Here is a 14360-nt window from a genome sequence, read left to right as displayed (position 1 = left end):
ATATATATATATATATATATATATATATATATATATATGAAAGAAAATTTCAATAAGAACTAAGTAAACAATATTATAACAAGCAAATAATGTTGTCTCAGTATTATGGAGTAAACAATATTACATTACCCCCACCCCAAGGAATTCAATTCAAGATGCATTTATTAAATACTTGTTTCCAGTGGAATATTGCTCTGAGAATTGAGGCAGATATAACGATTAGTCTCTAGAGCTCAAAGAACCATGTATATTCATATGTTTTACATAAATACACAAATACATAATACATACATCTATATCCACATGTAATGATAATCCAAACAGAACAAGGTAAATTCATAGAAAATGAACAGATGTAAGGAGAAAAATCACTTCTAAATGAGAGAATTAGGAAAGGCTTGCTATTTTATTGATATCTGTACATGAGATATTCTTTCCCCTCCAATCAAAAACTGTTACAGTACTCTAACAGTTTGGAAGAGCAATAAACCAGCATAGCAAAGGGTCTATTTATAGTCTTTTAGCCAAGAAATGGCCAGGAGCAACATCTAAATTCCTCAGACCAAGTGAATAAGTTTCACATAATTGTGCCTTTGTGTGGGGAAGGGGCTATAAGCCTATCTATGAGGTCATTTCCAGAGAGTTTTACTTGAAGTTAGCAATTATAACAAAAACCAATAGCTTAATTTAAAGAAATTTCATGAAATACCTAACATTTCTAGATTTAAATCCATTTCTTTGCTTCATTATTTTAATTTTTCCTGCCTACTGAAGGAATACATTAGGAAACTAATGAAAATTCAATTCATGTTAAGAATACAGTTAGATAGAAAGAAAGCTGCCTCATTCCAATATGGGTCCTGAACTCTACTTTCTAAAATGTGCTTAAGGTAAAGCAATAATTCTAGCATTGGTGAGATATTCATATACACATACTTCAGTGTTTCTTTTTTAAACCTTACCTTCCATCTTAGAATTGATACTAAGTATCAGTTCCAAGGCAGAAGAACAGTAATGGTGAGGCAATTTGGTTTTAAGTGACCTGCCCAGGGACACACAGCTAGGAAGTATCTGAGGTCACATTTAAACACAGAACTTCCCATCTCCAGGTCTGGTTTCTCCACTCACTGAACAAACTAGCTGCTCCATACTTTAGGGTTAAAGGTCTTCTTACTTATACTAAAAGAATAACACAGGAAAATTCTATTAATCTTTTTAAATGCCCAATTTGGTCAATTTAAGCATTGACTGTTTCAAAGCACATATCCTTTCAAAGTCCAAAACATTTATTAGCAATAAAGCAAAACTACAACAATTAAAACTAAAAGAAAAAAGAAAATGGTCAAATAAATTTCTATCAAATTTCAACTTCACGAAAAGTCAAATGAAAATTAGTAGAAATAATCAAAAGGATTCTTTTCCTTCTCCCCCTCAAAAAGATCCCAACAACACATTTACCTATAATTTTTATTTTTATTTATTTTATTTTTTAAAAATCCTTACCTTCCACTTTGGATTTAATACTAAATATTGGTTCCAAAGCAGAGGAGAGGTAAGGGCTAGGCAACTGGGTTTACCCAGTGTAATAAGGAATAAGTCAAGGTAGATAGGTGAAAAATTTAGAAAAGTATATTGGAAAATGCAAGCTTGCGCTGAACATTCTAAGGGTTTTTGGAATGTGGCTGAAAGGTCACAGGGCACAAGCTCCTCTACCAGTGGCAAAAACTTCCAACTGTCCCAGAGTTCTACCTTGACTTATTCCTTATTACACCAGGGTCACACAGTTAGGAAATGTTTGAGGCCAATTTGAACCTAGGACCTCCTGTCTAGGCCTGACTCTCAATCTACCAAACTACCTAGCTGCCCCACCCTTTAAATTTCGAATTCCTAACAACAATGTAGATTATTTGTACCAGAACCCCCTGTATATATAATAAATCTTTAGCTAGCTTTTCCTTAATCTGCATATAATGTAGTTTAAAGTAGTTCTTTAATGAACATTATGTTCATTAACTTTTCATATACATAACAGCTAACACCAAAATTTACTAATTATTTTTACAATGTACAAAATACAAAACATTTAAAAATATAATGTTCCTAATTTTATTTCATTTTGAAATATTACTAATACTCATCATTCATATATAACTTTGTCAATAAAAGAAAAGATATATAAAACAGTTACTCCTCACAGCAACAAAGAGGATACAAATCTTGGGAACTCAATAAAAAGAACCATTTAGAAGCTATTCAGCACATTATTATTTTCATAAAAATAAGTCAAATCAATACTCACAATAACTGTATAAAAAATACTCTAAGTAGCTATGTTAAATCTATGTAACTCACTGTAAAAAGCCAAATCTGTCTGTGACTTTGTAAACGAGGTAATCAGCATCTTCCCAAGGTTCAATTTCTGCACCTTCACGGCCCTAAGGTAAGAGGAGAGAAAAGAGTAGCATGTATTTTCTAGTGTTTTATATTTTATCAAGTACTTTCCTTACAACAGCATGGTGAAGTATATGGTACCAAAATTATGTACAATGGATATTCATCTTACAGATGAGAAGACTCAAAAAGTCAAATGATGTATCATCACAGGGATGCAGCTAATAACTATCAGCCTAGGTCTTTCTGACTTCATTGCCAATTGTCTTTTCATTATACATATTTACTTACTCAAGAAACATAAAATTGCTTGCTTTACATGAACTACTACTCCCAATGACAGCAGTAACAGCTGGAGATAAGAAACATAATCCACCTTATTCATCAAGAAATTCTCTTTTATAAAAATGATTTTCCAAGCTAAAAAAAAAAATCTCAATTTCCATGGCTCTTGAACCAAGATATTGAGGATCAGTAAACAATTTTGCAAATCCACTTCTTGCTAAGAAGTACATTAAGAAATAAGAAAATCTAAGACATCACTGAGAATCCTAAGGAAAAAAACCTTTTCAAAATACACATTTTGTTCAAATAAACAAAAATTCAGGGTTGTTTTATAAAGGCACTGCTGTATTAGGCAACTCTGGAAGTTTGTGGCAAAAAACCATCATCCAAATTAATGTCTAAAATTAAATTTTTTAACTTAAATTTCTAGTTTGGATTGATATTTGGTATATGGAAGTACTCATGTTTGTTGGTATTTGTCGAATTTATCATTCCAAAAAATGTAAAGAGATTTTTAGATTTAAAGGGTCTTGAAAAACCTAAAACAAGGTCTGTTTTAGTCATGAATTATAACTACTATTCATAATGACAATTCACATTTATATAATGTTTTGATATTTACAAAGTACTTTTCCTCTTAACTCTGTAAGTTATGTATTGCTCAGTCCCATCTTATAGATGATGAAAATGAGACTCAGGGAACTTAAATGACTTGCCCAAGGTCATATAGCTAGTAAATATCAGAGCTGGAATTTTAACCCATCCCTTCTGACCCAAAAGTTTAATGTTCTTTCTACTGTTCCACATGGTATGGTGTGAGGATATGAGTAAAGGCAGTGGAGTTAGAATTCAAAATATCTTAATAATTTCATCTTATTTTAATTAAGTATTTCTGTGCATTAACTGCCTACTACATGCAAGATAACTTCAATACTGTTTTTGCAATATATTAATGATGGGAGTACTGGAGAAGACAACATGAAAATAACAAAATAATTATTATTACTGTAATGCCATACAATCAATTTTAATGGAACTACGCTTCTTAACTGTGAACAAATTTATTCCTAATCTGTGGTGGTCTAAATTTTTTCTTCTATAGTACTGAAATATGTAGAGTGTTGGAAAGTCCAGTGTTAACATGGATTCTTATAAATATCATTGATGATGTTGCAGTCATGTCAGTCATATTGGACTCTTTGTGACCCAATTTGGGATTTTCCTGAAAAAGATACTGTAGTAGTTTGCCATTTCCTTCTCCAGGTCATTTTATGGATGAGGAAACTGAACAAACAAGGTTAAGTGATTTGCCTAGGCTCACACAACTATTGTCAGAGATGAGATTTTAATTCAGGAAAATGACTCTTGCCGACTCCAAGTCTAGCATGTTATCCACTTAAAAAAAATCCCAACTTCTAAATTACATACATATATATGTGTGTGTGTGTGTGTATATACATATATACACACACATAATTTAGAAGTTACTTTTATCTATATCTATCTACATATATATGAGAAATCTTATTTTCTCTCAAAAGAATAATGCCAAAAGCATACTAAGAACTTATAATCTGCTTATCACTTAAAAACCATTTTTATTAGTAAATATTATCAATAATAATAGCAGAGCTTTCTCTTCTCCCTCCTCCTCAACTCATATCTCCCTGATACTTTTTGCTACCACCTCTTTACCCTTTTTTCTCATAATGAATTGGCCCTTCTTGAAAATGCAAACCCCTCTATTTCCCTAGCAGATTGCTCCCAGTGTCATCTCTTTTATCTCACTTATGTTGAATTCCTCCCCACTTAACTGGCTATCTTTAAAAACATGCCTATGTTTTCCCCATTCTCAAAAACCATTCACTTGATCCAATCATCCTTGATAGCTATCAATCTATATCTCTCCTCCCATTTGTGGCTAAAGTCATGAAAAAGGCAATCTATAGTATAAGCTTTCATTTTCTTTCCTCCCACTCTCTTAACCTCCTAAAAATTTGGCTTCTAACCTCATCATTCAACAGAAATTGCTCTCTCCAAAGTTATTTAATTGCCAGATCTAATAACCCTATTTCAATCTTTACCCTTCTTGAAAGCCTTTGAAGGCTGTCAAAACCCTTAAAACTGCTGATCACCAACTTTTCCCTGATACTCTTTTCCTCTAGGTTTTCATGAAAATACTCTATCCTGGTTCTCCTCCTACCTATCTGAATACTTCTACTCTGTCTCCTTTGCAGGATCTTCATGCCAGTCATGCCTTTGAGTATTCCACAGGTGAACTCTTTTAATTTTCCCTCTATTCTATTTCATTTGGGGACTTCACCAGCTTCCCATGGATTCAATGATCATTTGTGTGTTAATAATTCTCAGATTTACTTATCCAGCCCTAATCTCTCTGCAGGCCTCCTATTTCTCATCTCCAAATGTCTCCTGGTCATGTCAAACTGAATATCCTAGAGCCATGTTGGTGAAGGCGTAGCACATGTGCTCCAGTAGTATGGAGGGGACTGCTCCATTCTCCCTCTCCACAGTGCCCAAGAAAGTTTTTGCACATCTAGCCACCCAGTACAAGTACTTCCCCCCTCCACTGTCTGGAGTAATGCAGGGGGTTCACAGGCAGCTTGAAGTTGCCATTTGGGCATGTGATCTCAAAAAGTTTCACCAACACTGTCCTAGAGGAATCTTAGAGTCAACATATCTTTACTCCCCAATTTTCCCCTCTGCTAAACTTCCCTATTACTTGTGAGGGCTACCATCATCCTCTCAGTCACTCAGGCTTACAAGCTAAGTATCATCCTCAACTCTCTTTCACCTCATTTGTCCAACCTATTACTAGACTTGTCCATTTTACTTTAATAACAATGCTCATATGTGCTCCCTTCTTTTCTCAGACACTGACACCACCCTGATGCAGGCTTTCATCACCATAAACAGAGCATAGAAATAGCTTTCTGGTTAGTCTGTCTGTTATAACTCTCTACCAACTTCAGTTTACCCTCTATGTAGCTGTAAAAGCAAAGGTCTCTGTCATCTGCCTACTCAATAAATTCCAATGCCATCTTACCATTTATCAAATAAAAAACCTTATTTGATATTAAAAGATCTTTCTGCCATAATTCCTTCCTTTCCAAGCTTCTTACTATACCTTCCTCCTTGCCATTTACTTTCTTTTCCTTTCTCTTTTAATAACCCTTACCAACTGTGTATTGGTTCTAAAGTAGAAGACTGGTAAAGGTTAGGCAATGGGGGTTAAATGACTTGCCCAAGGTCACACAGCTAGGAAGTGTCTGAGGCCAAATTTGAACCCAGGACCTCTGTCTCTTGGCCTGGCTCTCAATCCACTGAGCAACCTAGTTGCCCCTACCATTTACTTTGCAACTGCTGACAATGCTCTCTTTGCTGTTCCACAAATAAGATCTATAATCTTTAGGGCCAGTCATTTTTCTCTGACTGCCCTTCATGACTAATATGTTTTCCCTCATTTCTTTCTCTAGGCTTGCTTCAAGATCCAAAATCTGAATTTCTCCATAAAGTTTTTCCCAACTTCCTTTAATTCTAGTGCTTTCTCTCTTGATTATCTTCAACTTATCCTCTATATAACTTGTTTGTATGTTGTCTCTCCCATTAGACAATATACTCTTTGAGAGCAAGGATTATGCCTTTCTTTGTAGCCCCGGTACTTAACATAGTGTCTAGCACATAATAGGCATTAAATAAATGCTTACTGATGGACAAAATGTAAGGAGTGTTTTAAGATTTATAATGAACTTTATATTATATCTTATGATTTTAAAATACTTTTCTTTTAGAATGTCTTCTCCTCAAAGACAGGGACTACTTCATTTTTGTGTGTTAGCACTTATCCTTAGTATCTGACATATGCTAACTTGCTGAGTCCCTGGTTAAGGCTGGCTGTTGTTCATTCTTCATTTTTGCAGAGGTCCAATGGCATCACAGGGTGATGCTTTGACTTGTGAGTGAAATGGATTTAAGTGAGGCAGAGTTCTACAAAGTCATCAGCCTCACTTTCTCTTCCTAACTGAAGTCCAATGGCAAGACAAAAGTCAGGCCAATGGCAATAGCCTTTTCTCTTTAATGTCTAACCAAGAACTAAACCCTCCTTCATGGCTGCTGGAACAAACTGTTCTCATGTGCCTATTCCACCAGGGAAAGTCTTCACATGCATAGGACAGGCACTCTCCTGATTAAAAGATGGGCTTGAGGCATGTTGTTAGCATCAAGGGTGTGCTCTACTTCTTGGAGCCACAGGTGAGAAATGAGTGCCCAAAAGAACCAAACAGCTCTGAAAAGACCTCGACAAGCCTTCACACCAGAGGAGTTAGCCCTCCTTGAACATCCATTTGCTACCACCCTCCTCATAGGAATCAGCCAGTAAAGGAAGTGAGTGTAAGAAGAAGCATAATACTATGCTTCTAAATTTAAACATTAAATTAGGAGTGATAAAGTACTGTTTTTAAAATTTGAACTGGCTATAAATATTGGACTTTATTTAAGAATTCTTCTCCAATATATTTACATATCATCTATAATAGCACTAAACCCTAGAAAGTAAAGTAAAACCTGTTTCAAAGCATTATGGGTGAAAATTACATGATAAATAAATGTTGGAATGGAAAACACAGAATGGTTGTTAGTTTTATAAATAAGGCATCTTCATAATAGGAAAGTAATGCAAATATGGGGATTTGTTCAAGGAGACACAGAGGATTATAAGATTTAAAGCTGGAAGTAGCTCTAACGATCACTACTCTACCCTCATTTTAGCAGATGGAGAAAATGAGCCACAGAAGGGGTAAGCAATTTGCCTGATGTCTGTCACACAGGTGATAAGTAGCATATCTCAGAGGTAGACAATAGATCCTTTGACTTAAAATGCAGGGCTTTTTCTATTATAGTGCAGTGTCACAATTAAGAGAATCATCTTTCAAAAAAGGAGATGCTGAATTCTTTCCCTAGGGAGCTTAAAGAAGAAAATTTAAGTGATGAGGCATACTCTAACTTAATAGGCAGCTTCATTTTATTTATTTTACCACTGTAATTAATCTCTATTACCACTGTTCCGAGAGCTCTTTACCATCAAAGCAACAAGTGCTCTCCACCTTCTAGGTTCCTGAAGCACCGAGCAATCTGCCACCAATATTCTCCTCTTTAATATCATAAAGTTATTTAATGTCTTAGTAACTCTCCAAAATGAGAAGGTACACAGCTCTATCATTAGGCATAAGCTCCCTGTAAGTATCAATAGTTTCATTCTTTCTATTTGTATCTTCATTAATAACCTGACCCTGTACCTGACTTTAAGAAATGCTTGCTCATTGACTGCCTGGAAGAATTAAATTCCTCAAGAGCTTTCAAAGAGCAACTAAAACAGAAATTTGAACCAAAGAGAATTACAAATAGAAATGCAAAAAAACAAAAAAGTCACCATGAATTTTAGTGCATGTATATTACTAGCAAGAAGATAAAATATTAACAAAATGTATACATTAGTGAATTATACATTATTGTGTACACAATTGTACACATACTCATTTAACGTGTATATGTGTATGGTATATGTTATAAATAAGTATGCACAATATACAGTATATGTAATTGAATAGACTGCATAAATCAATGCCTATATAATCATGTATAGGTAAAAAAACTGACTTTTAAAAGCAGCAAAATCTTGCACTTAAGTTTGTTTTAAAATATCTGAAACAAAAAATGGATACAACACAATATATGAAAGGCAGTCATAGCACAAAAAGAAAAAGCTTGTTCTGAGTCCAAAAGCTCTAAATTCAAGTCTTTCCTCTAGTATTATTATGTCACCCTGAGTAAATTCACTTTAGCTTTCAGTGTCTCCAGGTAGGTCTCGGAGACTAAGCTGGAAAGCAAATGCCAATCCATATTGGTGAAGAAAGTTTTTATAACAGGAGTGTCTTATACTAATGATTTTTTTTAAAAAGTCTATGTATGATTTATAGAAACCATAAGGAAAAAAGAGATAATCTCAATGTTTGTCTGAAAGAAACTGTCCTTGTAATTTAAGCGCTCTAGACCAGTGATGGCAAACCTTTAGAGATAGAATGCCAGACCCTAGCCCCACAACCCAGACTGAGTGCCATGCCCCACCCCACATGCTGTTAACACCCCATCCATTCTTTACCCTACACAGGGGAGAGAGAAAGCTCTCCCACTGGGCTGCTGGATGAAGGGGCAGGTAAAGGAAGAATGTCCTCAGTGAGTGTAGAGAGGGAGAGGGGAGTGGCCCAAGCACTCCGCTCCCCTCCAGCTCTGCTCCCTGTAAGCCACCGACCTCTGGGGGTGGAGGGGAAGGAGGGAAGGTGGTTGAGTACCCACAGAGAGCACTCTATGTGTCATCTTTGGCACCCATGCCATCATTGCTCTAGGCCAATATAGTTCTATTTTTAACATTTTGATAAAATTAAACTAACATACAAAAGCAAATACAAATACTTACTCTGTCATATTTGGCAACTATTTCTGCTCGTTCTTGGGCAAGTTTGAGCGCTGCATCCTGCTCCGTATCTGTAAATTGAATTGTGAAATGTTAGAGTTATTATAAGAAAAATAAACATTCCCTTGAAGAATTAGCAATAATAATTTTAAAATAATGAAGAAAACACCATAACCTAAACAGCAAAACAGAATATCAAGAGTATAAATTACATTTCAAACAAAATAGAATAAAACACAAGGTAAAGAGTTCAAGATCTTGTGCGTGTGTGTGTGTGTGTGTGTGTGTGTGTGTGTACACACAGAGACACATATACAAACTGAATTTATACACATATATATACACACTATGTTGACATAGGATTTTAAAAGTTTACTTGATATAGATAATAGCAAAAAAAGACAAAAAGATACATCAATAATCTCAACACAAGTATAATATGAATTTTAAAAAAGATAGAAATGGCATAGAACTCAAAAACAAACAACAACTTAACAATGGGCAAATAACAAATGAGCTGAGAATTACAACCATGATAAAATATTAAATTTCCAGTTTTGCTTCATTTACTTCTTTTTTGGGAAGTGAGATGAGAACATTAATTTATTGATTAGGCTAGCATTTAACCAATAAATTAAAAGGTCAGTGATCCTCTCAATGATCAAAGCCCACTTTACTCACTTCTAATAGATGAATAAATCAACAATTATTGAGCTCTATGTATCAACTATGTAGAAAACTTAGAAGACTAGAAGAACAACAAAACTGACCAATGAAAAATTGTATTTTTAAAATAATTGGGGCCTGGTCTGCTCATCCAAGAAAAAATGGTATAATAAATACAGCAACAGAACAAAAGGCAACATGGCATAAGAAGAAAGTATGTTCCTCTTAAATCAGGAAGTCTTAGTTTCTAAATTCTGTCCTGATATTTACTATCTTCATAACCTTGGGCTGGAACCCTGAACCTCTCCTAGCTTCCATTCCTTCATTTGTACAATAAGAACAAAGATACTTTTAAAAACTATCTCCTTCAGTTGGTTATTAGGCACAAATGAGATGAAACCTTTTAAAATGCTATTATAACTAACTATAATCTGAAGTTATACTATACTATACTAATGACTAAAATATTTATTCCCTTTAACTTAAAATTCCCAGTGCTAAGCATATACCCCAAAGGAGTTTAAAAATAGATCCTGTAAACACTAAACACTTATAGCAAGACTTTTGGGTACCAAAGAACTAGGAATAGGTAGATGTCCATAGACTGAAAAAAGTATAAATAAAATTTGGTACATGAAAATAATAGAATACTACTACACTATAAGAAACAAACATGACTAATTCAGAGAAACAAGAAGAAATATAAACTGATAAAATTACTTAAATGGTAAGGAGAACAACAGAAAAATTACTACAACAATGTAAACCAAAAAAAAATTAAATTTTGTAGAAACAGAGTTTAGAAAATGTAGCTTTCACCCCTTTGCAGAGGTGAAGGGGTCAGGGGTTTGGAATCCTATGTCTGTCAGACACAATTTTATTTGGTTTTACTGAAATGCTTATTTTCTCTATACTTTTAGGACAAATTATGCCTTACTATAGAAAAGCAGAAATATGTTCAGAAATTAGTGATATAAAAATACATAGGAATTTCTGTATCACATGAACAACAGGATGAAGGATTAGACATTTTCTCTGATCCCCACAACTTATCAGACTTCTCCAATACAAATTATTAAAGTAAAAGCAATTTTAGCTATCTCCATCTAGAATCCAAAAGAAACTTAGAAAAAAAATCCTCACTCTGACCTTGAGCTCACTCAGAACCTTTCACCCACCTCCTTAACTCAAGGTTGAACAACATCCAGGGCATGTTGTCATTAGCAAAAGAGGAAGTCACTGAGCTGTTACAGAGATATAAGCTTCAAGAAAACCAGCTGCCCAGAATCCAGGCAGGAGATCCAAAAACACATTATTTTAGAATGAAGCGAAGGTGAGTAGTGAAAATCATAAGACCCAGTGAGATTGTAGGAGTCCTGGCTAGAGAAGTAACTGGTTGTTTATTCCCTGAGGATATTCCTAGAGATCCTAGAGATCCAGAGCCAGACTTTGACTCTTGTCTCAGTGTGCAAGGCAGATTCACCTGGGAAGAGGGCTAACTTCTGTACCACTATTTGTGGGCTGCTATGTGTGCTGCCTAACCCATTGAAGGAAGCATGAGTTTTCCCCCTCACTTGCTCAACCAAAGTGAAATTGGAGAAAAAGACATGGATGGAGAGATGAAAGCATAATGGTTCACAAAATAAAAGTAATACTATGGGTCTTGTAGCTTGGTCTCTAAACCACGGTTTTGGAAAGCTGTCAAATAATCTGACTAATATGCAGGTCTAATCATGCTATTTTTCTTTCTTAAAACCAGCAGTAGCTCTTTTTTTTTTTTTTTTTAATCCTTACCTTCCATCTTAGAATCAATACTGTCCATTGATTCTAAAGCAGAAGAGTGGTAAGGGATAGGCAATGGGGATTAAGTGATTTGTTTAGGGTCACAAAGCTAGTAAGTGTTTGAAACCAGATTTGAACCCAGGACCTCTGTCTCTAGGCCAGGCTCTCAATTCACTGCCTGCAGAAGTGGCTCTTCGTTGTCTCTAGGATAAATAACAAACAATTCATCTGTGACCTTTCATACCATTTCCCTTCATGCACTGATTCTATATTCCACCTGACTTGGATGAAACATTGTTTGATCTTATTCTGCACTACAATGTCTTCTGTAGACTCTGTCTCTTATCTGGAACCTCATCCTTAATTTCTGCCCACCGAAATTCTTATCAATTCTTAGCTTCAAGGGACCATTTCTTCCAAGAAGCCTTATCCTTGGTGAAGGACCTAATATGGCATGGTGGAAATGGGAATGAAGGAGTCTGAAACTTAGGCCTTTCATTTCATTATTTGTTAAATGGTAGTACCTACCTCAAGGTTTTTATCAGAATGAAGTGGGCATAAGCTTTTGCAAACCTAAAAGCACTATAAGATCATTGATTATTTATTTCTCCCCAAAAAAAACGATCTCACCTGTATTTTCTAGCATTTTAGATTTATTTTACTTTCATCACATTCTAACTTGTATTGCATTTATTTATGCATTAGACTGTAAGTTCCTGGAGGCTAGGAAGCATTATTTTTTCTCTTTTATCCCCAAGTGCCTAATACAATACCTCATCCAGGAAAGGTACTTAGTAAACAATTTAACTAAACACACACACACACACACACACACACACACAAACACACATGTACTACCAGACTCCAGAATATGACATAAATGTCAGAGCTTGTAACAAGACTCTACCCCCCGCCCCCAGAGTCCCTGTTCCTCCTTTCTTCCTCCTGGCTAGGAAGTTTGCTTCGACAATGATGAATGGCCAGCATGGCAGGAAACAGATCTTCAGGACCAAAACTTGTGGGAGAAATTCCTGAGGATCAGTGCTGCAAAGCTCTGAACTGCTAGTGCCACAGGTACAGGTTCTTTTGGTGCTAGACGTCAGCCTTGTAGTACCAGCATTGCCAGTGTTAGGACAGGCAGTCATCCAATAGAACTAGCACAAACTCCATAGCACTAGAACACCAGCACTCTGAACTGCTGGTTTCAGACCAGACAACTGAGAAACAGAGAAAGTAGGAAAGAACATGATAGGTCGTTGTTGGGAAAGGGGTGAGTGGGGGTGGGGTGAGTGTTCTGTATAATTCTCCACAAAGTTTAGGAGAAAAAAACACAGCATCCAGTTGGGGCTAGTTCTGATTATCCAGAAGTCTGATGTCTTTTAAATAGGATAGTAAAAGTATATGTATATTTCTCAGCACCATATGAAACTTTTACAAAAATTGACCATGTGCTAGAGCATAGAGATACTACAAAGAAGTGTAAAAAGGCATAAATAACAAATACAATCTTTACAAACAACAATACAGAGAAAATAATCATTAGTTAAGGGATGACAAACGAAAGAAGACAACAAAGGAATCCTAAATAATGAAGGGGTCAAAGGGGCAGCTGGGCAGCCCAGTGGATTGAGAGCCAGGAGGTCCTAGGTTCAAATCCGGCCTCAGACACTTCCCAGCTGTGTGACCCTGGGCAAGTCACTTGACCCCCACTGCCTACCCTTACCAATCTTCCACCTATAAGTCAATACACAGAAGTTAAGGGTTTAAAATTAAAAAAATAAAAAAATAATGAAGGGGTCAAAAAATAAATGATCACAACAATAACTATAAAATAAAATGAAATTTCAGGGATACAGCAAAAACAGTCCTTAGGCTAAACCATATCCTTTATATAGTCCCAATATCTAAGCCAGGGAAGCATAAAACATGGAAAGGAAACTAGACCAATTTCATTCATGAATATTACCTCAAAAATTTAAGAAAAAAATCCTGTCAACAGACTATAGCAATTTATTTAGAAAATTATTCATTATGACCAAGGGGGATCTATACCAAAGATGCAAGGAAAGTTCATCATTAGGTAATTAATATAATCATATTAAAAACAAAAACATCCAAATTCAACATATGCAGATAAAGCCTTTAACAAAGCACAACACTTTTATCCTAAAGACTATACAAAGCAGAGGTAAAGAGAGACTTCTTTTAATATCACAAAAACCTATCTATCTAAAATGATAGAAACTATCATATACAGTGGGAATATACTAGCACTTTCCCTTCCCCAAAGTCTTCGATATCCAGAAAAAGCAGAGTACCATACATACAGTGAGATGTTAGTATCCAAATGTTTGGAAGCTTCACTGTAAATGTAATCTTATAGAAATACTAATAACTTTCTTTAATGTACAAAAGTATTATTTCCATGCCAATTAAATTAAATATGTAAGCAGAACAAATATAACATAGCAGTTATATTTTAATGGAGAAAACAAAATCTTGCATTTGCTATTTACATGGAATAGATCGGTAACCCTTCTGAATCAGCACACAGATATGGTAGTGTCTATTTTCAACAAACTTTACTGGGTTAGTGGCTTTACCTATAAATTAGCACTTACCATTAGACCTGAAGTCAGAAATAAAAATCCAAATAAAAAAAGAAAATAAAATCTTAATTCTCACTTGCAGCTCCGTTTTAGGGAAACTATAAGAGAATAACACTTTTGGAACTGATTGACCAGGTTTC

General features: G+C 35.2%; 1 protein-coding gene across 1 annotated transcript in view; it reads right to left on the bottom strand.

The window, feature by feature from the left end:
• Positions 1-14360, bottom strand: part of USP6NL (USP6 N-terminal like) — a 200060-nt gene that overhangs the window by 79548 nt on the left and 106152 nt on the right. Inside the window, exons 3-4 of the mRNA XM_044678827.1 lie at positions 9167-9234; positions 2353-2435 (exon numbers count right to left, since the gene is read on the bottom strand). Coding sequence (XP_044534762.1) covers positions 2353-2435; positions 9167-9234 — 151 coding nt within the window. The remainder of the gene's footprint in view (positions 1-2352; positions 2436-9166; positions 9235-14360) is intronic.

This window comes from Gracilinanus agilis, chromosome 5 (genome assembly GCF_016433145.1).
Source record: "Gracilinanus agilis isolate LMUSP501 chromosome 5, AgileGrace, whole genome shotgun sequence".
In the NCBI taxonomy this organism is placed as follows: Eukaryota; Metazoa; Chordata; class Mammalia; order Didelphimorphia; family Didelphidae; genus Gracilinanus; species Gracilinanus agilis.
Note: the sequence above shows the minus strand (reverse complement) of the source record. Positions and strands in the feature narration are given on the sequence as shown.